General features: G+C 38.7%; 1 protein-coding gene across 1 annotated transcript in view; it reads left to right on the forward strand.

The window, feature by feature from the left end:
• The first annotated feature begins 912 nt into the window (after positions 1-912).
• The window catches only part of LOC102806973 (uncharacterized), a 33730-nt gene continuing 14182 nt past the window's right edge, over positions 913-20460 (forward strand). Inside the window, exon 1 of the mRNA XM_085492481.1 lies at positions 913-1235. Coding sequence (XP_085348607.1) covers positions 997-1235 — 239 coding nt within the window. The 5' untranslated portion in view covers positions 913-996. The remainder of the gene's footprint in view (positions 1236-20460) is intronic.

Consider the following 20460-nt stretch of genomic DNA (forward strand, 5'->3'; position numbering starts at 1 on the left):
TAATAGAACAATAAAAAACAAAAATTTAGTGCTTACAGAGAATAAGAGTAAACATAAAAATAGCAACTTTTGCATCATTGACAATTTAACAGATGGCGGCGGCACGAAAGTTTGCATGAGGGGCGAGATCTGAAATATAAACCCTCTGAAACATTATTTCCTGCATTTTGAGGGGCAAATTTTGCTCACACAAAGAGTTTCAGCTTGATTTTTTTGGGGGGCAATCCCCCCAAAATTTTTTTGGGGTGATATAAGTAAGCAACAACTATTTACGAAACCATGCATAGCTAACCGAGTCTTGACCTCGATGTGGTTCGTAACCAGTCTTGTGATTGGTTGTTGACAAAATGCTGAACAGGCCACGCCTCCAACTGTGCCGTGCGTTCGGGCAAACCGTTAGGAATTCCTAAATGGAGTCAATTTGTGTAGTTTTCTTGATTTATTCTGCAGATATCGATAAAATGTGGGTAAGGTTTTGGCGAAATTTGAAGGAGCAACTAATATCACAGGGAGCCCAGGAACTATGATCAACTGTACGCACTCCCTATGCGCGTGGGGGGGGGGGGGTATCAGCTGGTATCTAGTGTAAGAAAGTCTATCAAGTACAGTTGATCATAGTTCCTGGGCTCCCTGTGCTAATATTCTACAACATGGTATTTTTTTTAGATTTTATTTTTCATTCTTTTCGTCTGTTATTCCGAGTTTAAAAAATGTGAGCTGGCTGGAGCCTTCATCCCTTGTCTATTTCTTACACTAGACACCAGCCGATACCCCCCCCCCCCCCGCGCTCATAGAGACTGAGTACTACAGTTGATTATAGTTCCTGGGCTCCCTGTGGTATGAGCCCTGTAAAATCCCTGCACGCGAGTATTCGGAATTGACTGCGCGCGCATCGTCACTATTAAGTCCAGTTTGACCTCAACTGCGCATGTGCCCCGTGACGTGAGTCTCACATAAACCCAACTGTCAACAAACGAAACCAGTCAGCTGTTCAAGATGTCTATGATAATCTTCCGAGATCCGACACGATACAGTAGTAGAGCACGTTACCAAAAGCGGGATAAGACAAAGGTTTATTTGGGAAATGCTTATGGTTTATGGCAACAGTCAAAAAAGGAATGTGCACAATTCAAGGCATTGCCCAATTGTCAATTCGCAGATCATTTGCTTACCCTCCACAATCAGACGTGCCCTGGTGATTCTGCAATGCCAACTCGTTCGGACGCTAATTCAAGGTGATGCTTTATAAATTGTGTCATTCAGTATTTTGTGTTAGCGTATCGTCGTTTGTGTATTTTTTGCCGTATTTATCACAGGCCCCATTCGTCTCTCATTCATTGTTACCTCTAATAATAGATTTGTAGAAATCTCTGTTTTCTACGATTTCGGCCGTTATTACAATTTACTCGTGACTTATACAACAGGCATTCATGCGCTGAGATGATAGACAACACTGCCTAGTCAGGATAGGAATTCCGCCAACTTTCCCGTTGATTTGGATTCCTATTTTTTCCAGCCTTCGATAAATATGGGATGTTTTCCCCAAACCGCCATCTTGGACTGTACCATTTGCATAATGGGAGGCGCCTTCTCTCTTTCCAGAGGTGACAGCCCTATGCTCAGATGGTCCCATGTTCAAAAATGTTTAACTTTTGTTCAGAAGGTCCGATGTTCAGAAGAATTGAAAATTATTTTTTACGCCTCCTCTGCTAAAATTTTGTATTCAAAAAGGGTCATTGTTAATGACACAGTCCCCGTCCAAAATTTTGTGATCTAACATATCAATTTGATGCTGATGAAATCATTGAGATTAGATTGAAACCATTAATAGGAGGTGGATTTGTAAAAAAAATTATGATTTAGTGCTTTTACACAAGAATTGGACATTGGGCAGTCATATAGAATCAAATTACAAAAATAATGTTCATGTTGATGTATCTATTGGTATACTGTCTTTGTACAAAATTTAAACAGAAATGTTTATTGCATTCATGGGAAAGTAGGCATGGGTACCATTCAAAACAAAATGGCCACCAGTCAGCATATTAATTTTAATCACAGAAAAATATGACATGCAACTATAACCCAATATGTATGAACCAAATTGGCCTAGTCATCTCTGAAAAACAGCTTCGGACTTTTACATTACATGAAATTTGGGCGTCAGTCAGCCATATTGAATCGAATCACAAAAATAATGATGGTACAAATTAAACTAGCACTCTGTACTGTCAGTCCACTACGGGTGATCACACTCTGTACTGTCAGTCCACTATGGGTGATCACACTCTGTACTGTCAGTCCACTACAGGTGATCACACTCCGAACTGTCAGTCCACTACAGGTGATCACACTCCGTACTGTCAGTCCACTACGGGTGATCACACTCTGTACTGTCAGTCCACTACGGGTGATCACACTCAGTACTGTCAGTCTACTACGGGTGATCACACAATGTACTGTCAGTTCACCACGGGTGATCACACTCTGTACTGTCAGTTCACCACGGGTGATCACACTCTGTACTGGCAGTCCACTACGGGTGATCACACTCCGTACTGTCAGTCCACTACGGGTGACCACACTCTGTACTGTCAGTCCACTACGGGTGATCACACTTTGTACTGTCAGTCCACTACAGGTGATCACACTCTGTACTTTCAGTCCACTACGGGTGATCACACTCTGTACTGTCAGTCCACTATGGGTGATCACACTCTGTACTGTCAGTCCACTACGGGTGATCACACTCTGTACTGTCAGTCCACTACAGGTGATCACACTCTGTACTGTCAGTCCACTACAGGTGATCACACTCTGTACTGTCTGTCCACTACAGGTGATCACACTCTGTACTGTCTGTCCACTACAGGTGATCACACTCTGTACTGTCAGTCCACTACAGGTGATCACACTCTGTACTGTCAGTCCACTACAGGTGATCACACTCTGTGCTGTCAGTCCACTATGGGTGATCACACTCTGTACTTTCAGTCCACTACGGGTGATCACACTCTGTACTGTCAGTCCACTACGGGTGATCACACTCTGTACTGTCAGTCCACTACAGGTGATCACACTCTGTACTGTCAGTCCACTACGGGTGATCACACTCTGTACTGTCAGTCCACTGTGGGTGATCACACTCTGTACTGTCAGTCCACTACGAGTGATCACACTCTGTACTGTCAGTCCACTGTGGGTGATCACACTCTGTACTGTCAGTCCACTACAGGTGATCACACTCTGTACTGTCTGTCCACTACAGGTGATCACACTCTGTACTGTCAGTCTACTACGGGTGATCACACTCTGTACTGTCAGTCCACTACGGGTGATCACACTCTGTACTGTCAGTCTACTACGGGTGATCACACTCTGTACTTTCAGTCCACTACAGGTGATCACACTCTGTACTGTCAGTCCACTATGGGTGATCACACTCAGTACTGTCAGTTCACTATGGGTGATCACACTCAGTACTGTCAGTCCACTATGGGTGATCACACTCTGTACTGTCAGTCCACTATGGGTGATCACACTCAGTACTGTCAGTCCACTGTGGGTGATCACTCTGTACTGTCAGTCCACTACGGGTGATCACACTCTGTACTGTCAGTCCACTACGGGTGATCACACTCTGTACTGTCAGTCCACTATAGGTGATCACACTCTGTACTGTCAGTCCACTACGGGTGACCACACTCTGTACTGTCAGTCCACTACAGGTGATCACACTCTGTACTGTCAGTCCACTACGGGTGATCACACTCTGTACTGTCAGTCCACTACGGGTGATCACACTCTGTACTGTCAGTCCACTACGGGTGATCACACTCTGTACTGTCAGTCCACTACGGGTGATCACACTCTGTACTGTCAGTCCACTATGGGTGATCACACTCTGTACTGTCAGTCCACTACGGGTGATCACACTCTGTACTGTCAGTCCACTACAGGTGATCACACTCTGTACTGTCAGTCCACTACAGGTGATCACACTCTGTACTGTCTGTCCACTACAGGTGATCACACTCTGTACTGTCTGTCCACTACAGGTGATCACACTCTGTACTGTCAGTCCACTACAGGTGATCACACTCTGTGCTGTCAGTCCACTATGGGTGATCACACTCTGTACTTTCAGTCCACTACGGGTGATCACACTCTGTACTGTCAGTCCACTACGGGTGATCACACTCTGTACTGTCAGTCCACTACAGGTGATCACACTCTGTACTGTCAGTCCACTACGGGTGATCACACTCTGTACTGTCAGTCCACTGTGGGTGATCACACTCTGTACTGTCAGTCCACTACAGGTGATCACACTCTGTACTGTCTGTCCACTACAGGTGATCACACTCTGTACTGTCAGTCTACTACGGGTGATCACACTCTGTACTGTCAGTCCACTACGGGTGATCACACTCTGTACTGTCAGTCTACTACGGGTGATCACACTCTGTACTTTCAGTCCACTATGGGTGATCACACTCAGTACTGTCAGTTCACTATGGGTGATCACACTCAGTACTGTCAGTCCACTATGGGTGATCACACTCTGTACTGTCAGTCCACTATGGGTGATCACACTCAGTACTGTCAGTCCACTGTGGGTGATCACTCTGTACTGTCAGTCCACTACGGGTGATCACACTCTGTACTGTCAGTCCACTACGGGTGATCACACTCTGTACTGTCAGTCCACTATAGGTGATCACACTCTGTACTGTCAGTCCACTACGGGTGACCACACTCTGTACTGTCAGTCCACTACAGGTGATCACACTCTGTACTGTCAGTCCACTACGGGTGATCACACTCTGTACTGTCAGTCCACTACGGGTGATCACACTCTGTACTGTCAGTCCACTATGGGTGATCACACTCTGTACTGTCAGTCCACTACGGGTGATCACACTCTGTACTGTCAGTCCACTACAGGTGATCACACTCTGTACTGTCAGTCCACTATGGGTGATCACACTCAGTACTGTCAGTTCACTATGGGTGATCACACTCAGTACTGTCAGTCCACTATGGGTGATCACACTCTGTACTGTCAGTCCACTATGGGTGATCACACTCAGTACTGTCAGTCCACTGTGGGTGATCACTCTGTACTGTCAGTCCACTACGGGTGATCACTCTGTACTGTCAGTCCACTACGGGTGATCACACTCTGTACTGTCAGTCCACTACGGGTGATCACACTCTGTACTGTCAGTCCACTATAGGTGATCACACTCTGTACTGTCAGTCCACTACGGGTGACCACACTCTGTACTGTCAGTCCACTACAGGTGATCACACTCTGTACTGTCAGTCCACTACGGGTGATCACACTCTGTACTGTCAGTCCACTACGGGTGATCACACTCTGTACTGTCAGTCCACTACGGGTGATCACACTCTGTACTGTCAGTCCACTACGGGTGATCACACTCTGTACTGTCAGTCCACTATGGGTGATCACACTCTGTACTTTCAGTCCACTATGGGTGATCACACTCTGTACTTTCAGTCCACTACAGGTGATCACACTCTGTACTGTCAGTCCACTATGGGTGATCACACTCAGTACTGTCAGTTCACTATGGGTGATCACACTCAGTACTGTCAGTCCACTATGGGTGATCACACTCTGTACTGTCAGTCCACTATGGGTGATCACACTCAGTACTGTCAGTCCACTGTGGGTGATCACTCTGTACTGTCAGTCCACTGTGGGTGATCACTCTGTACTGTCAGTCCACTACGGGTGATCACACTCTGTACTGTCAGTCCACTACGGGTGATCACACTCTGTACTGTCAGTCCACTATGGGTGATCACACTCTGTACTGTCAGTCCACTACGGGTGATCACACTCTGTACTGTCAGTCCACTACAGGTGATCACACTCTGTACTGTCAGTCCACTACAGGTGATCACACTCTGTACTGTCTGTCCACTACAGGTGATCACACTCTGTACTGTCTGTCCACTACAGGTGATCACACTCTGTACTGTCAGTCCACTACAGGTGATCACACTCTGTGCTGTCAGTCCACTATGGGTGATCACACTCTGTACTTTCAGTCCACTACGGGTGATCACACTCTGTACTGTCAGTCCACTACGGGTGATCACACTCTGTACTGTCAGTCCACTACAGGTGATCACACTTTGTACTGTCAGTCCACTACGGGTGATCACACTCTGTACTGTCAGTCCACTGTGGGTGATCACACTCTGTACTGTCAGTCCACTACAGGTGATCACACTCTGTACTGTCTGTCCACTACAGGTGATCACACTCTGTACTGTCAGTCTACTACGGGTGATCACACTCTGTACTGTCAGTCCACTACGGGTGATCACACTCTGTACTGTCAGTCTACTACGGGTGATCACACTCTGTACTTTCAGTCCACTATGGGTGATCACACTCAGTACTGTCAGTTCACTATGGGTGATCACACTCAGTACTGTCAGTCCACTATGGGTGATCACACTCTGTACTGTCAGTCCACTATGGGTGATCACACTCAGTACTGTCAGTCCACTGTGGGTGATCACTCTGTACTGTCAGTCCACTACGGGTGATCACACTCTGTACTGTCAGTCCACTACGGGTGATCACACTCTGTACTGTCAGTCCACTATAGGTGATCACACTCTGTACTGTCAGTCCACTACGGGTGACCACACTCTGTACTGTCAGTCCACTACAGGTGATCACACTCTGTACTGTCAGTCCACTACGGGTGATCACACTCTGTACTGTCAGTCCACTATGGGTGATCACACTCTGTACTGTCAGTCCACTACGGGTGATCACACTCTGTACTGTCAGTCCACTACAGGTGATCACACTCTGTACTGTCAGTCCACTATGGGTGATCACACTCAGTACTGTCAGTTCACTATGGGTGATCACACTCAGTACTGTCAGTCCACTATGGGTGATCACACTCTGTACTGTCAGTCCACTATGGGTGATCACACTCAGTACTGTCAGTCCACTGTGGGTGATCACTCTGTACTGTCAGTCCACTACGGGTGATCACTCTGTACTGTCAGTCCACTACGGGTGATCACACTCTGTACTGTCAGTCCACTACGGGTGATCACACTCTGTACTGTCAGTCCACTATAGGTGATCACACTCTGTACTGTCAGTCCACTACGGGTGACCACACTCTGTACTGTCAGTCCACTACAGGTGATCACACTCTGTACTGTCAGTCCACTACGGGTGATCACACTCTGTACTGTCAGTCCACTACGGGTGATCACACTCTGTACTGTCAGTCCACTACGGGTGATCACACTCTGTACTGTCAGTCCACTACGGGTGATCACACTCTGTACTGTCAGTCCACTATGGGTGATCACACTCTGTACTTTCAGTCCACTATGGGTGATCACACTCTGTACTTTCAGTCCACTACAGGTGATCACACTCTGTACTGTCAGTCCACTATGGGTGATCACACTCAGTACTGTCAGTTCACTATGGGTGATCACACTCAGTACTGTCAGTCCACTATGGGTGATCACACTCTGTACTGTCAGTCCACTATGGGTGATCACACTCAGTACTGTCAGTCCACTGTGGGTGATCACTCTGTACTGTCAGTCCACTACGGGTGATCACACTCTGTACTGTCAGTCCACTACGGGTGATCACACTCTGTACTGTCAGTCCACTATAGGTGATCACACTCTGTACTGTCAGTCCACTACGGGTGACCACACTCTGTACTGTCAGTCCACTACAGGTGATCACACTCTGTACTGTCAGTCCACTACGGGTGATCACACTCTGTACTGTCAGTCCACTACGGGTGATCACACTCTGTACTGTCAGTCCACTACGGGTGATCACACTCTGTACTGTCAGTCCACTACGGGTGATCACACTCTGTACTGTCAGTCCACTATGGGTGATCACACTCTGTACTGTCAGTCCACTACGGGTGATCACACTCTGTACTGTCAGTCCACTACAGGTGATCACACTCTGTACTGTCAGTCCACTACAGGTGATCACACTCTGTACTGTCTGTCCACTACAGGTGATCACACTCTGTACTGTCTGTCCACTACAGGTGATCACACTCTGTACTGTCAGTCCACTACAGGTGATCACACTCTGTGCTGTCAGTCCACTATGGGTGATCACACTCTGTACTTTCAGTCCACTACGGGTGATCACACTCTGTACTGTCAGTCCACTACGGGTGATCACACTCTGTACTGTCAGTCCACTACAGGTGATCACACTTTGTACTGTCAGTCCACTACGGGTGATCACACTCTGTACTGTCAGTCCACTGTGGGTGATCACACTCTGTACTGTCAGTCCACTACAGGTGATCACACTCTGTACTGTCTGTCCACTACAGGTGATCACACTCTGTACTGTCAGTCTACTACGGGTGATCACACTCTGTACTGTCAGTCCACTACGGGTGATCACACTCTGTACTGTCAGTCTACTACGGGTGATCACACTCTGTACTTTCAGTCCACTATGGGTGATCACACTCAGTACTGTCAGTTCACTATGGGTGATCACACTCAGTACTGTCAGTCCACTATGGGTGATCACACTCTGTACTGTCAGTCCACTATGGGTGATCACACTCAGTACTGTCAGTCCACTGTGGGTGATCACTCTGTACTGTCAGTCCACTACGGGTGATCACACTCTGTACTGTCAGTCCACTACGGGTGATCACACTCTGTACTGTCAGTCCACTATAGGTGATCACACTCTGTACTGTCAGTCCACTACGGGTGACCACACTCTGTACTGTCAGTCCACTACAGGTGATCACACTCTGTACTGTCAGTCCACTACGGGTGATCACACTCTGTACTGTCAGTCCACTACGGGTGATCACACTCTGTACTGTCAGTCCACTACGGGTGATCACACTCTGTACTGTCAGTCCACTACGGGTGATCACACTCTGTACTGTCAGTCCACTATGGGTGATCACACTCTGTACTGTCAGTCCACTACGGGTGATCACACTCTGTACTGTCAGTCCACTACAGGTGATCACACTCTGTACTGTCAGTCCACTACAGGTGATCACACTCTGTACTGTCTGTCCACTACAGGTGATCACACTCTGTACTGTCTGTCCACTACAGGTGATCACACTCTGTACTGTCAGTCCACTACAGGTGATCACACTCTGTGCTGTCAGTCCACTATGGGTGATCACACTCTGTACTTTCAGTCCACTACGGGTGATCACACTCTGTACTGTCAGTCCACTACGGGTGATCACACTCTGTACTGTCAGTCCACTACAGGTGATCACACTCTGTACTGTCAGTCCACTACGGGTGATCACACTCTGTACTGTCAGTCCACTGTGGGTGATCACACTCTGTACTGTCAGTCCACTACAGGTGATCACACTCTGTACTGTCTGTCCACTACAGGTGATCACACTCTGTACTGTCAGTCTACTACGGGTGATCACACTCTGTACTGTCAGTCCGCTACGGGTGATCACACTCTGTACTGTCAGTCCACTACGGGTGATCACACTCTGTACTGTCAGTCCACTGTGGGTGATCACACTCTGTACTGTCAGTCCACTACAGGTGATCACACTCTGTACTGTCTGTCCACTACAGGTGATCACACTCTGTACTGTCAGTCTACTACGGGTGATCACACTCTGTACTGTCAGTCCACTACGGGTGATCACACTCTGTACTGTCAGTCTACTACGGGTGATCACACTCTGTACTTTCAGTCCACTATGGGTGATCACACTCTGTACTGTCAGTCCACTACGGGTGATCACACTCAGTACTGTCAGTCCACTGTGGGTGATCACTCTGTACTGTCAGTCCACTACGGGTGATCACACTCTGTACTGTCAGTCCACTACGAGTGATCACACTCTGTACTGTCAGTCCACTATAGGTGATCACACTCTGTACTGTCAGTCCACTACGGGTGACCACACTCTGTACTGTCAGTCCACTACGGGTGATCACACTCTGTACTGTCAGTCCACTACAGGTGATCACACTCCGTACTGTCAGTCCACTACAGGTGATCACACTCTGTACTGTCAGTCTACTACGGGTGATCACACTCTGTACTGTCAGTCCACTACGGGTGATCACACTCTGTACTGTCAGTCCACTACGGGTGATCACACTCTGTACTGTCAGTCTACTACGGGTGATTACACTCCGTACTTTCAGTCCACTATGGGTGATCACACTCTGTACTGTCAGTCCACTACGGGTGATCACACTCTGTACTGTCTGTCCACTACGGGTGATCACACTCAGTACTGTCAGTCCACTGTGGGTGATCACACTGTACTGTCAGTCCACTACGGGTGATCACACTCTGTACTGTCAGTCCACTACGGGTGATCACACTCAGTACTGTCAGTCCACTACGGGTGATCACACTCTGTACTGTCAGTCCACTACGGGTGATCACACTCAGTACTGTCAGTCCACTACGGGTGATCACACTCAGTACTGTCAGTCCACTATGGGTGATCACACTCTGTACTGTCAGTCCACTACGGGTGATCACACTCAGTACTGTCAGTCCACTACGGGTGATCACACTCCGTACTGTCAGTCCACTACGGGTGATCACACTCTGTACTGTCAGTCCACTGTGGGTGATCACACTCTGTACTGTCAGTCCACTACAGGTGATCACACTCTGTACTGTCTGTCCACTACGGGTGATCACACTCTGTACTGTCAGTCCACTACGGGTGATCACACTCTGTACTGTCAGTCCACTACAGGTGATCACACTCTATACTGTCTGTCCACTACGGGTGATCACACTCAGTACTGTCAGTCCACTGTGGGTGATCACACTGTACTGTCAGTCCACTACGGGTGATCACACTCTGTACTGTCAGTCCACTACGGGTGATCACACTCAGTACTGTCAGTCCACTACGGGTGATCACACTCTGTACTGTCAGTCCACTACGGGTGATCACACTCAGTACTGTCAGTCCACTACGGGTGATCACACTCAGTACTGTCAGTCCACTATGGGTGATCACACTCTGTACTGTCAGTCCACTACGGGTGATCACACTCAGTACTGTCAGTCCACTACGGGTGATCACACTCCGTACTGTCAGTCCACTACGGGTGATCACACTCCGTACTGTGATACAACATGAAATAAATAACCAATGAGAACATGGATCATCTTCTCTATGTCATCAGTCAGTTCTCATGGGAATTGACAATTTTTTAAGAAATTGCTACAATTCCATAATAATCTTGAAAATGTGGAAAAAATGTTTAGAGTTGGCTTAGATTGATTGCCAAAGAACAGCAATGTACCTTAATGTTTTATATCATCAAGTTGTTTGTAGAACCATTAAACTGCAATAGTGCGTATGCAAAATCCAAAGTGTGAAAATAATTTTCATTTAGATGATTCCGTGTACAACAATGCAATGTGTTTCCATTTGAAATACAGTTCTAATAGAGTATCCAAATCAGGTTACACCTTCGTCGTACAACAATAAAGATAGCAACAAAACTGTATTTTTATGGTGTACTGTCGTTCGTTATTAATAAAGTTGAGCTAATGTGAGCTTAATACACCCTGTATAAATGACATAAAACAAACATTTGTCTATTGAGAATAAGAGAAACGATACTAAACTCTGATAAATACATGTATCAACATAATAAGTAGCGTTGGTAATCCAGTTTTCATGGCATGTATTGTGATAGGAAGCCAATACTACAAAGCGCACAAATGCTAATAACCAGTAAATGAAGCTAGTCAACAGTGGACTGTACAGTTAAAAAAGATATATATTTGTTTATTAACTACTAATACCTGATTGGTAATTGATTAACTACTATCAATACCTGATTGGTAAGTGATTAGCTACTATCAATACCCGTTTGGTAATTGATTAACTACTATTAATACCTGTTTAATTAACTACTGTTGATACCCGTTTGGTAATTGATAAACTACTATCAGTACCTGTTTGGAAATTGATTAACTACTATCAATACCTGTTTGGAAATTGATTAACTACTATCAATACCTGATTGGTAATTGATTAACTACTATCAATACCTGATTGGTAATTGATTAACTACTATCAATACCTGTTTAGTAATTGATTAACTACTATCATTACCTGTTTGGTAATTGATTAACTACTATCAATACCTGTTTAGTAATTGATTAACTACTATCAATACCTGTTTAGTAATTGATTAACTACTATCAATACATGTTTGGTAATTGATTAACTACTATCCATACCTGTTTGGTAATTGATTAACTACTATCAATGCTTGTTTGGTAATTGATTAACTACTATGAATACCTGTTTGGTAATTGATTAACTACTATCAATACCTGTTTGGTAATTGATTAACTCTTATCAATACCTGTTTAGTAATTGATTAACTGCTATCATTACCTGTTTGGTAATTGATTAACTACTATCAATACCTGTTTGGTAATTGATTAACTACTATCAATGCTTGTTTTGTAATTGATTAACTACTATGAATACCTGTTTGGTAATTGATTAACTACTATGAATACCTGTTTGGTAATTGATTAACTACTATCAATACCTGTTTGGTAATTGATTAACTCTTATCAATACCTGTTTAGTAATTGATTAACTACTATCAATACCTGTTTGGTAATTGATTAACTCTTATCAATACCTGTTTAGTAATTGATTAACTACTATCATTACCTGTTTGGTAATTGATTGACTGCTATCAATACCTGATTGGTAATTGATTAACTACTATCAATACCTCTTTGGTAATTGATTAACTCTTATCAATACCTGTTTAGTAATTGATTAACTACTATCAGTACCTGTTTGGTAATTGGTAAACTACTATCAATATCCTTTGGTAATTGATTAACTACTATCAATACCTGTTTGGTAATTGATTAATTACTATCAGTATCCTTATTGGTAATTGATTAACTACTATCCATACCTGTTTGGTAATTGATTAACTACTATCAATGCTTGTTTGGTAATTGATAAACTACTATCAATACCTCTTTGGTAATTGATTAACTACTGTGAATACCTCTTTGGTAATTTATTAACTACTATCAATACCTGTTTAGTAATTGATTAACTACTATCAATACCTCTTTGGTAATTGATTAACTACTATCAATACCTCTTTGGTAATTGATTAACTACTATCAATACCTGTTTGGTAATTGATTAACTCTTATCAATACCTGTTTAGTAATTGATTAACTACTATCAATGCTTGTTTAGTAATTGATAAACTACTATCAGTACCTGTTTGGTAATTGATTAACTACTATCAATACCTCTTTGGTAATTGATTAACTCTTATCAATACCTGATTGGTAATTGATTAACTACTATCAATACCTCTTTGGTAATTGATTAACTCTTATCACTACCTGTTTAGTAATTGATTAACTACTATCAGTACCTGTTTGGTAATTGGTAAACTACTATCAATATCCTTTGGTAATTGATTTACTATCAATACCTGTTTGGTAATTGATTAACTACTATCAGTATCCTTTTGTAATTGATTAACTACTATCAATACCTGTTTGGTAATTGATAAACTACAATCAATACCTCTTTGGTAATTGATTAACTACTGTGAATACCTCTTTGGTAATTGATTATCTACTATAATACCCGTTTGGTAATTGATTAACTCTTATCAATACCTGATTGGTAATTGATTAACTACTATCAATACCTGATTGGTAATTGATTAACTCTTATCAATACCTGATTGATAAATGATTAACTACTATCAATACCTGTTTGGTAATTGATTAACTACTATCACTACCTGTTTGGTAATTGATTAACTACTATCAATACCTGTTTAGTAATTGATTAACTACTATCAATGCTTGTTTGGTAATTGATAAACTACTATCAATACCTGTTTGGTAATTGATTAACTACTATCAATGCTTGTTTTGTAATTGATTAACTACTATGAATACCTGTTTGGTAATTGATTAACTACTATGAATACCTGTTTGGTAATTGATTAACTACTATGAATACCTGTTTGGTAATTGATTAACTACTATCAATACCTGTTTGGTAATTGATTAACTCTTATCAATACCTGATTGATAATTGATTAACTACTATCAATACCTGTTTGGTAATTGATTAACTACTATCATTACCTGTTTGGTAATTGATTAACTACTATCAATACCTGTTTAGTAATTGATTAACTACTATCAATACCTGTTTAGTAATTGATTAACTTCTATCAATACATGTTTGGTAATTGATTAACTACTATCCATACCTGTTTGGTAATTGATTAACTACTATGAATACCTGTTTGGTAATTGATTAACTCTTATCAATACCTGTTTGGTAATTGATTAACTACTATCATTACCTGTTTGGTAATTGATTAACTACTATCATTACCTGATTAGTAATTGATTAACTACTATCAATGCTTGTTTTGTAATTGATTAACTACTATGAATACCTGTTTGGTAATTGATTAACTACTATCAATACCTGATTGGTAATTGATTAACTACTATCAATACCTGATTAGTAATTGATTAACTACTATCAATACCTGATTGGTAATTGATTAACTACTATAATACCCGTTTGGTAATTGATTAACTCTTATCAATACCTGATTGGTAATTGATTAACTACTATCAATACCTGATTGGTAATTGATTAACTACTATCAATACCTGATTGATAATTGATTAACTACTATCAATATCTGTTTAGTAATTGATTAACTACTATCAATACCTGTTTAGTAATTGATTAACTACTATCAATACCTGTTTGGTAATTGATTAACTACTATCAATGCTTGTTTGGTAATTGATTAACTACTATGAATACCTGTTTGGTAATTGATTAACTCTTATCAATACCTGTTTGGTAATTGATTAACTACTATCATTATCTGTTTGGTAATTGATTAACTACTATCATTACCTGATTAGTAATTGATTAACTACTATCAATACCTGTTTAGTAATTGATTAACTACTATCAATACCTGTTTAGTAATTGATTACCTACTATCAATACATGTTTGGTAATTGATTAACTACTATCAATACCTGTTTGGTAATTGATTAACTCTTATCAATACCTGTTTAGTAATTGGTTAACTACTATCAATACCTGTTTGGTAATTGATTAAATACTATCATTACCTGATTAGTAATTGATTAACTACTATCAATGCTTGTTTTGTAATTGATTAACTACTATGAATACTTGTTTGGTATTTGATTAACTACTATGAATACCTGTTTGGTAATTGATTAACTACTATCAATACCTCTTTGTTAATTGATTAACTACTGTGAATACCTCTTTGGTAATTGATTAACTACTATCAATACCTGTTTAGTAATTGATTAACTACTATCAATACCTCGTTGGTAATTGATTAACTACTATCAATACCTGTTTGGTAATTGATTAACTACTATCAATACCTGTTTGGTAATTGATTAACTCTTATCAATACATGTTTAGTAATTGATTAACTACTATCAATGCTTGTTTAGTAATTGATAAACTACTATCAGTACCTGTTTGGTAATTGATTAACTACTATGAATACCTGTTTGGTAATTGATTAACTACTATCAATACCTGTTTGGTAATTGATTAACTCTTATCAATACCTGATTGATAATTGATTAACTACTATCAATACCTGTTTGGTAATTGATTAACTACTATCATTACCTGTTTGGTAATTGATTAACTACTATCAATACCTGTTTAGTAATTGATTAACTACTATCAATACCTGTTTAGTAATTGATTAACTACTATCAATACATGTTTGGTAATTGATTAACTACTATCCATACCTGATTAGTAATTGATTAACTACTATCAATGCTTGTTTTGTAATTGATTAACTACTATGAATACCTGTTTGGTAATTGATTAACTACTATCAATACCTGATTGGTAATTGATTAACTACTATCAATACCTGATTAGTAATTGATTAACTACTATCAATACCTGTTTGGTAATTGATTAACTCTTATCAATACATGTTTAGTAATTGATTAACTACTATCAATGCTTGTTTAGTAATTGATAAACTACTATCAGTACCTGTTTGGTAATTGATTAACTACTATCAATACCTGTTTGGTAATTGATTAATTACTATCAATATCCTTATTGGTAATTGATTAACTACTATCCATACCTGTTTGGTAATTGATTAACTACTATCAATGCTTGTTTGGTAATAGATTAAATACTATCATTACCTGATTAGTAATTGATTAACTACTATCAATGCTTGTTTTGTGTAATTGATTAACTACTATGAATACCTGTTTGGTAATTGATTAACTACTATCAATACCCGTTTGGTAATTGATTAACTACCATCAATACCTCTTTGGTAATTGATTAACTACTATGAATACCTGTTTGGTAATTGATTAACTCTTATCAATACCTGTTTAGTAATTGATTAACTACTATCAATACCTGATTGGTAATTGATTAACTACTATCAATACCTGATTGATAATTGATTAACTACTATCAATATCTGTTTAGTAATTGATTAACTACTATCAATTCCTGTTTAGTAATTGATTAACTACTATCAATACCTGTTTGGTAATTGATTAACTACTATCAATGCTTGTTTGGTAATTGATTAACTACTATCAATGCTTGTTTGGTAATTGATTAACTACTATGAATACCTGTTTGGTAATTGATTAACTCTTATCAATACCTGTTTGGTAATTGATTAACTACTATCATTATCTGTTTGGTAATTGATTAACTACTATCATTACCTGATTAGTAATTGATTAACTACTATCAATACCTGTTTAGTAATTGATTAACTACTATCAATACCTGTTTAGTAATTGATTACCTACTATCAATACATGTTTGGTAATTGATTAACTACTATCAATACCTGTTTGGTAATTGATTAACTACTATCAATACCTGTTTGGTAATTGATTAACTCTTATCAATACCTGTTTAGTAATTGGTTAACTACTATCAATACCTGTTTGGTAATTGATTAAATACTATCATTACCTGATTAGTAATTGATTAACTACTATCAATGCTTGTTTTGTAATTGATTAACTACTATGAATACTTGTTTGGTATTTGATTAACTACTATGAATACCTGTTTGGTAATTGATTAACTACTATCAATACCTCTTTGGTAATTGATTAACTACTGTGAATACCTCTTTGGTAATTGATTAACTACTATCAATACCTGTTTAGTAATTGATTAACTACTATCAATACCTCGTTGGTAATTGATTAACTACTATCAATACCTGTTTGGTAATTGATTAACTACTATCAATACCTGTTTGGTAATTGATTAACTACTATCAATGCTTGTTTAGTAATTGATAAACTACTATCAGTACCTGTTTGGTAATTGGTAAACTACTATCAATATCCTTTGGTAATTGATTAACTACTATCAATACCTCTTTGGTAATTGATTAACTACTATCAATACCTCTTTGGTAATTGATTAACTACTATCAATACCTGATTGGTAATTGATTAACTACTATCAATACCTCTTTGATAATTGATTAACTCTTATCAATACCTGTTTAGTAATTGATTAACTACTATCATTACCTGTTTGGTAATTGATTGACTACTATCAATACCTGATTGGTAATTGATTAACTACTATCAATACCTCTTTGGTAATTGATTAACTCTTATCAATACCTGTTTAGTAATTGATTAACTACTATCATTACCTGTTTGGTAATTGATTGACTACTATCAATACATGTTTAGTAATTGATTACCTACTATCAATACATGTTTGGTAATTGATTAACTACTATCAATACCTGTTTGGTAATTGATTAACTACTATCAATACCTGTTTGGTAATTGATTAACTCTTATCAATACCTGTTTAGTAATTGGTTAACTACTATCAATACCTGTTTGGTAATTGATTAAATACTATCATTACCTGATTAGTAATTGATTAACTACTATCAATGCTTGTTTTGTAATTGATTAACTACTATGAATACTTGTTTGGTATTTGATTAACTACTATGAATACCTGTTTGGTAATTGATTAACTACTATCAATACCTCTTTGGTAATTGATTAACTACTGTGAATACCTCTTTGGTAATTGATTAACTACTATCAATACCTGTTTAGTAATTGATTAACTACTATCAATACCTCGTTGGTAATTGATTAACTACTATCAATACCTGTTTGGTAATTGATTAACTACTATCAATACCTGTTTGGTAATTGATTAACTCTTATCAATACCTGTTTAGTAATTGATTAACTACTATCAATGCTTGTTTAGTAATTGATAAACTACTATCAGTACCTGTTTGGTAATTGGTAAACTACTATCAATATCCTTTGGTAATTGATTAACTACTATCAATACCTCTTTGGTAATTGATTAACTACTATCAATACCTCTTTGGTAATTGATTAACTCTTATCAATACCTGATTGGTAATTGATTAACTACTATCAATACCTCTTTGATAATTGATTAACTCTTATCAATACCTGTTTAGTAATTGATTAACTACTATCATTACCTGTTTGGTAATTGATTGACTACTATCAATACCTGATTGGTAATTGATTAACTACTATCAATACCTCTTTGGTAATTGATTAACTCTTATCAATACCTGTTGAGTAATTGATTAACTACTATCATTACCTGTTTGGTAATTGATTGACTACTATCAATACCTGATTGGTAATTGATTAACTACTATCAATACCTCTTTGGTAATTGATTAACTCTTATCAATACCTGTTTAGTAATTGATTAACTACTATCAGTACCTGTTTGGCAATTGGTAAACTACTATCAATATCCTTTGGTAATTGATTAACTACTATCAATACCTGTTTGGTAATTGATTAATTACTATCAGTATCCTTATTGGTAATTGATTAACTACTATCCATACCTGTTTGGTAATTGATTAACTACTATCAATGCTTGTTTGGTAATTGATTAAATACTATCATTACCTGATTAGTAATTGATTAACTACTATCAATGCTTGTTTTGTGTAATTGATTAACTACTATGAATACCTGTTTGGTAATTGATTAACTACTATCAATACCCGTTTGGTAATTGATTAACTACTATCAATACCTCTTTGGTAATTGATTAACTACTGTCAATACCTGTTTGGTAATTGATTAACTCTTATCAATACCTGTTTAGTAATTGATTAACTACTATCATTACCTGTTTGGTAATTGATTGACTACTATCAATACCTGTTTAGTAATTTATTAACTACTATCAATACCTGTTTAGTAATTGATTAACTACTATCAATACATGTTTGGTAATTGATTAACTACTATCCATACCTGTTTGGTAATTGATTAACTACTATCAATGCTTGTTTGGTAATTGATTAACTACTATGAATACCTGTTTGGTAATTGATTAACTCTTATCAATACCTGTTTGGTAATTGATTAACTACTATCATTACCTGTTTGGTAATTGATTAACTACTATCATTACCTGATTAGTAATTGATTAACTACTATCAATGCTTGTTTTGTAATTGATTAACTACTATCAGTGCTTGTTTTGTAATTGATTAACTACTATGAATACCTGTTTGGTAATTGATTAACTACTATCAATACCTGATTGGTAATTGATTAACTACTATCAATACCTGATTAGTAATTGATTAACTACTATCAATACCTGTTTGGTAATTGATTAACTACTATAATACCCGTTTGGTAATTGATTAACTCTTATCAATACCTGATTGGTAATTGATTAACTACTATCAATACCTGATTGGTAATTGATTAACTACTATCAATACCTGATTGGTAATTGATTAACTCTTATCAATACCTGATTGATAATTGATTAACTACTACCAATACCTGTTTAGTAATTGATTAACTACTATCAATACATGTTTGGTAATTGATTAACTACTATCCATACCTGTTTGGTAATTGATTAACTACTATCAATGTTTGTTTGGTAATTGATAAACTACTATCAATACCTGTTTGGTAATTGATTAACTCTTATCAATACCTGTTTGGTAATTGATTAAATACTATCATTACCTGATTAGTAATTGATTAACTACTATCAATGCTTGTTTTGTAATTGATTAACTACTATGAATACCTGTTTGGTAATTGATTAACTAGTATGAATACCTGTTTGGTAATTGATTAACTACTATCAATACCTGTTTGGTAATTGATTAACTACTATCAATACCTGTTTGGTAATTGATTAACTCTTATCAATACCTGTTTAGTAATTGATTAACTACTATCATTACCTGTTTGGTAATTGATTAAATACTATCATT

Source organism: Saccoglossus kowalevskii, chromosome 17, assembly GCF_978046115.1.
Source record: "Saccoglossus kowalevskii chromosome 17, keSacKowa6.1, whole genome shotgun sequence".
NCBI lineage: Eukaryota > Metazoa > Hemichordata > Enteropneusta > Harrimaniidae > Saccoglossus > Saccoglossus kowalevskii.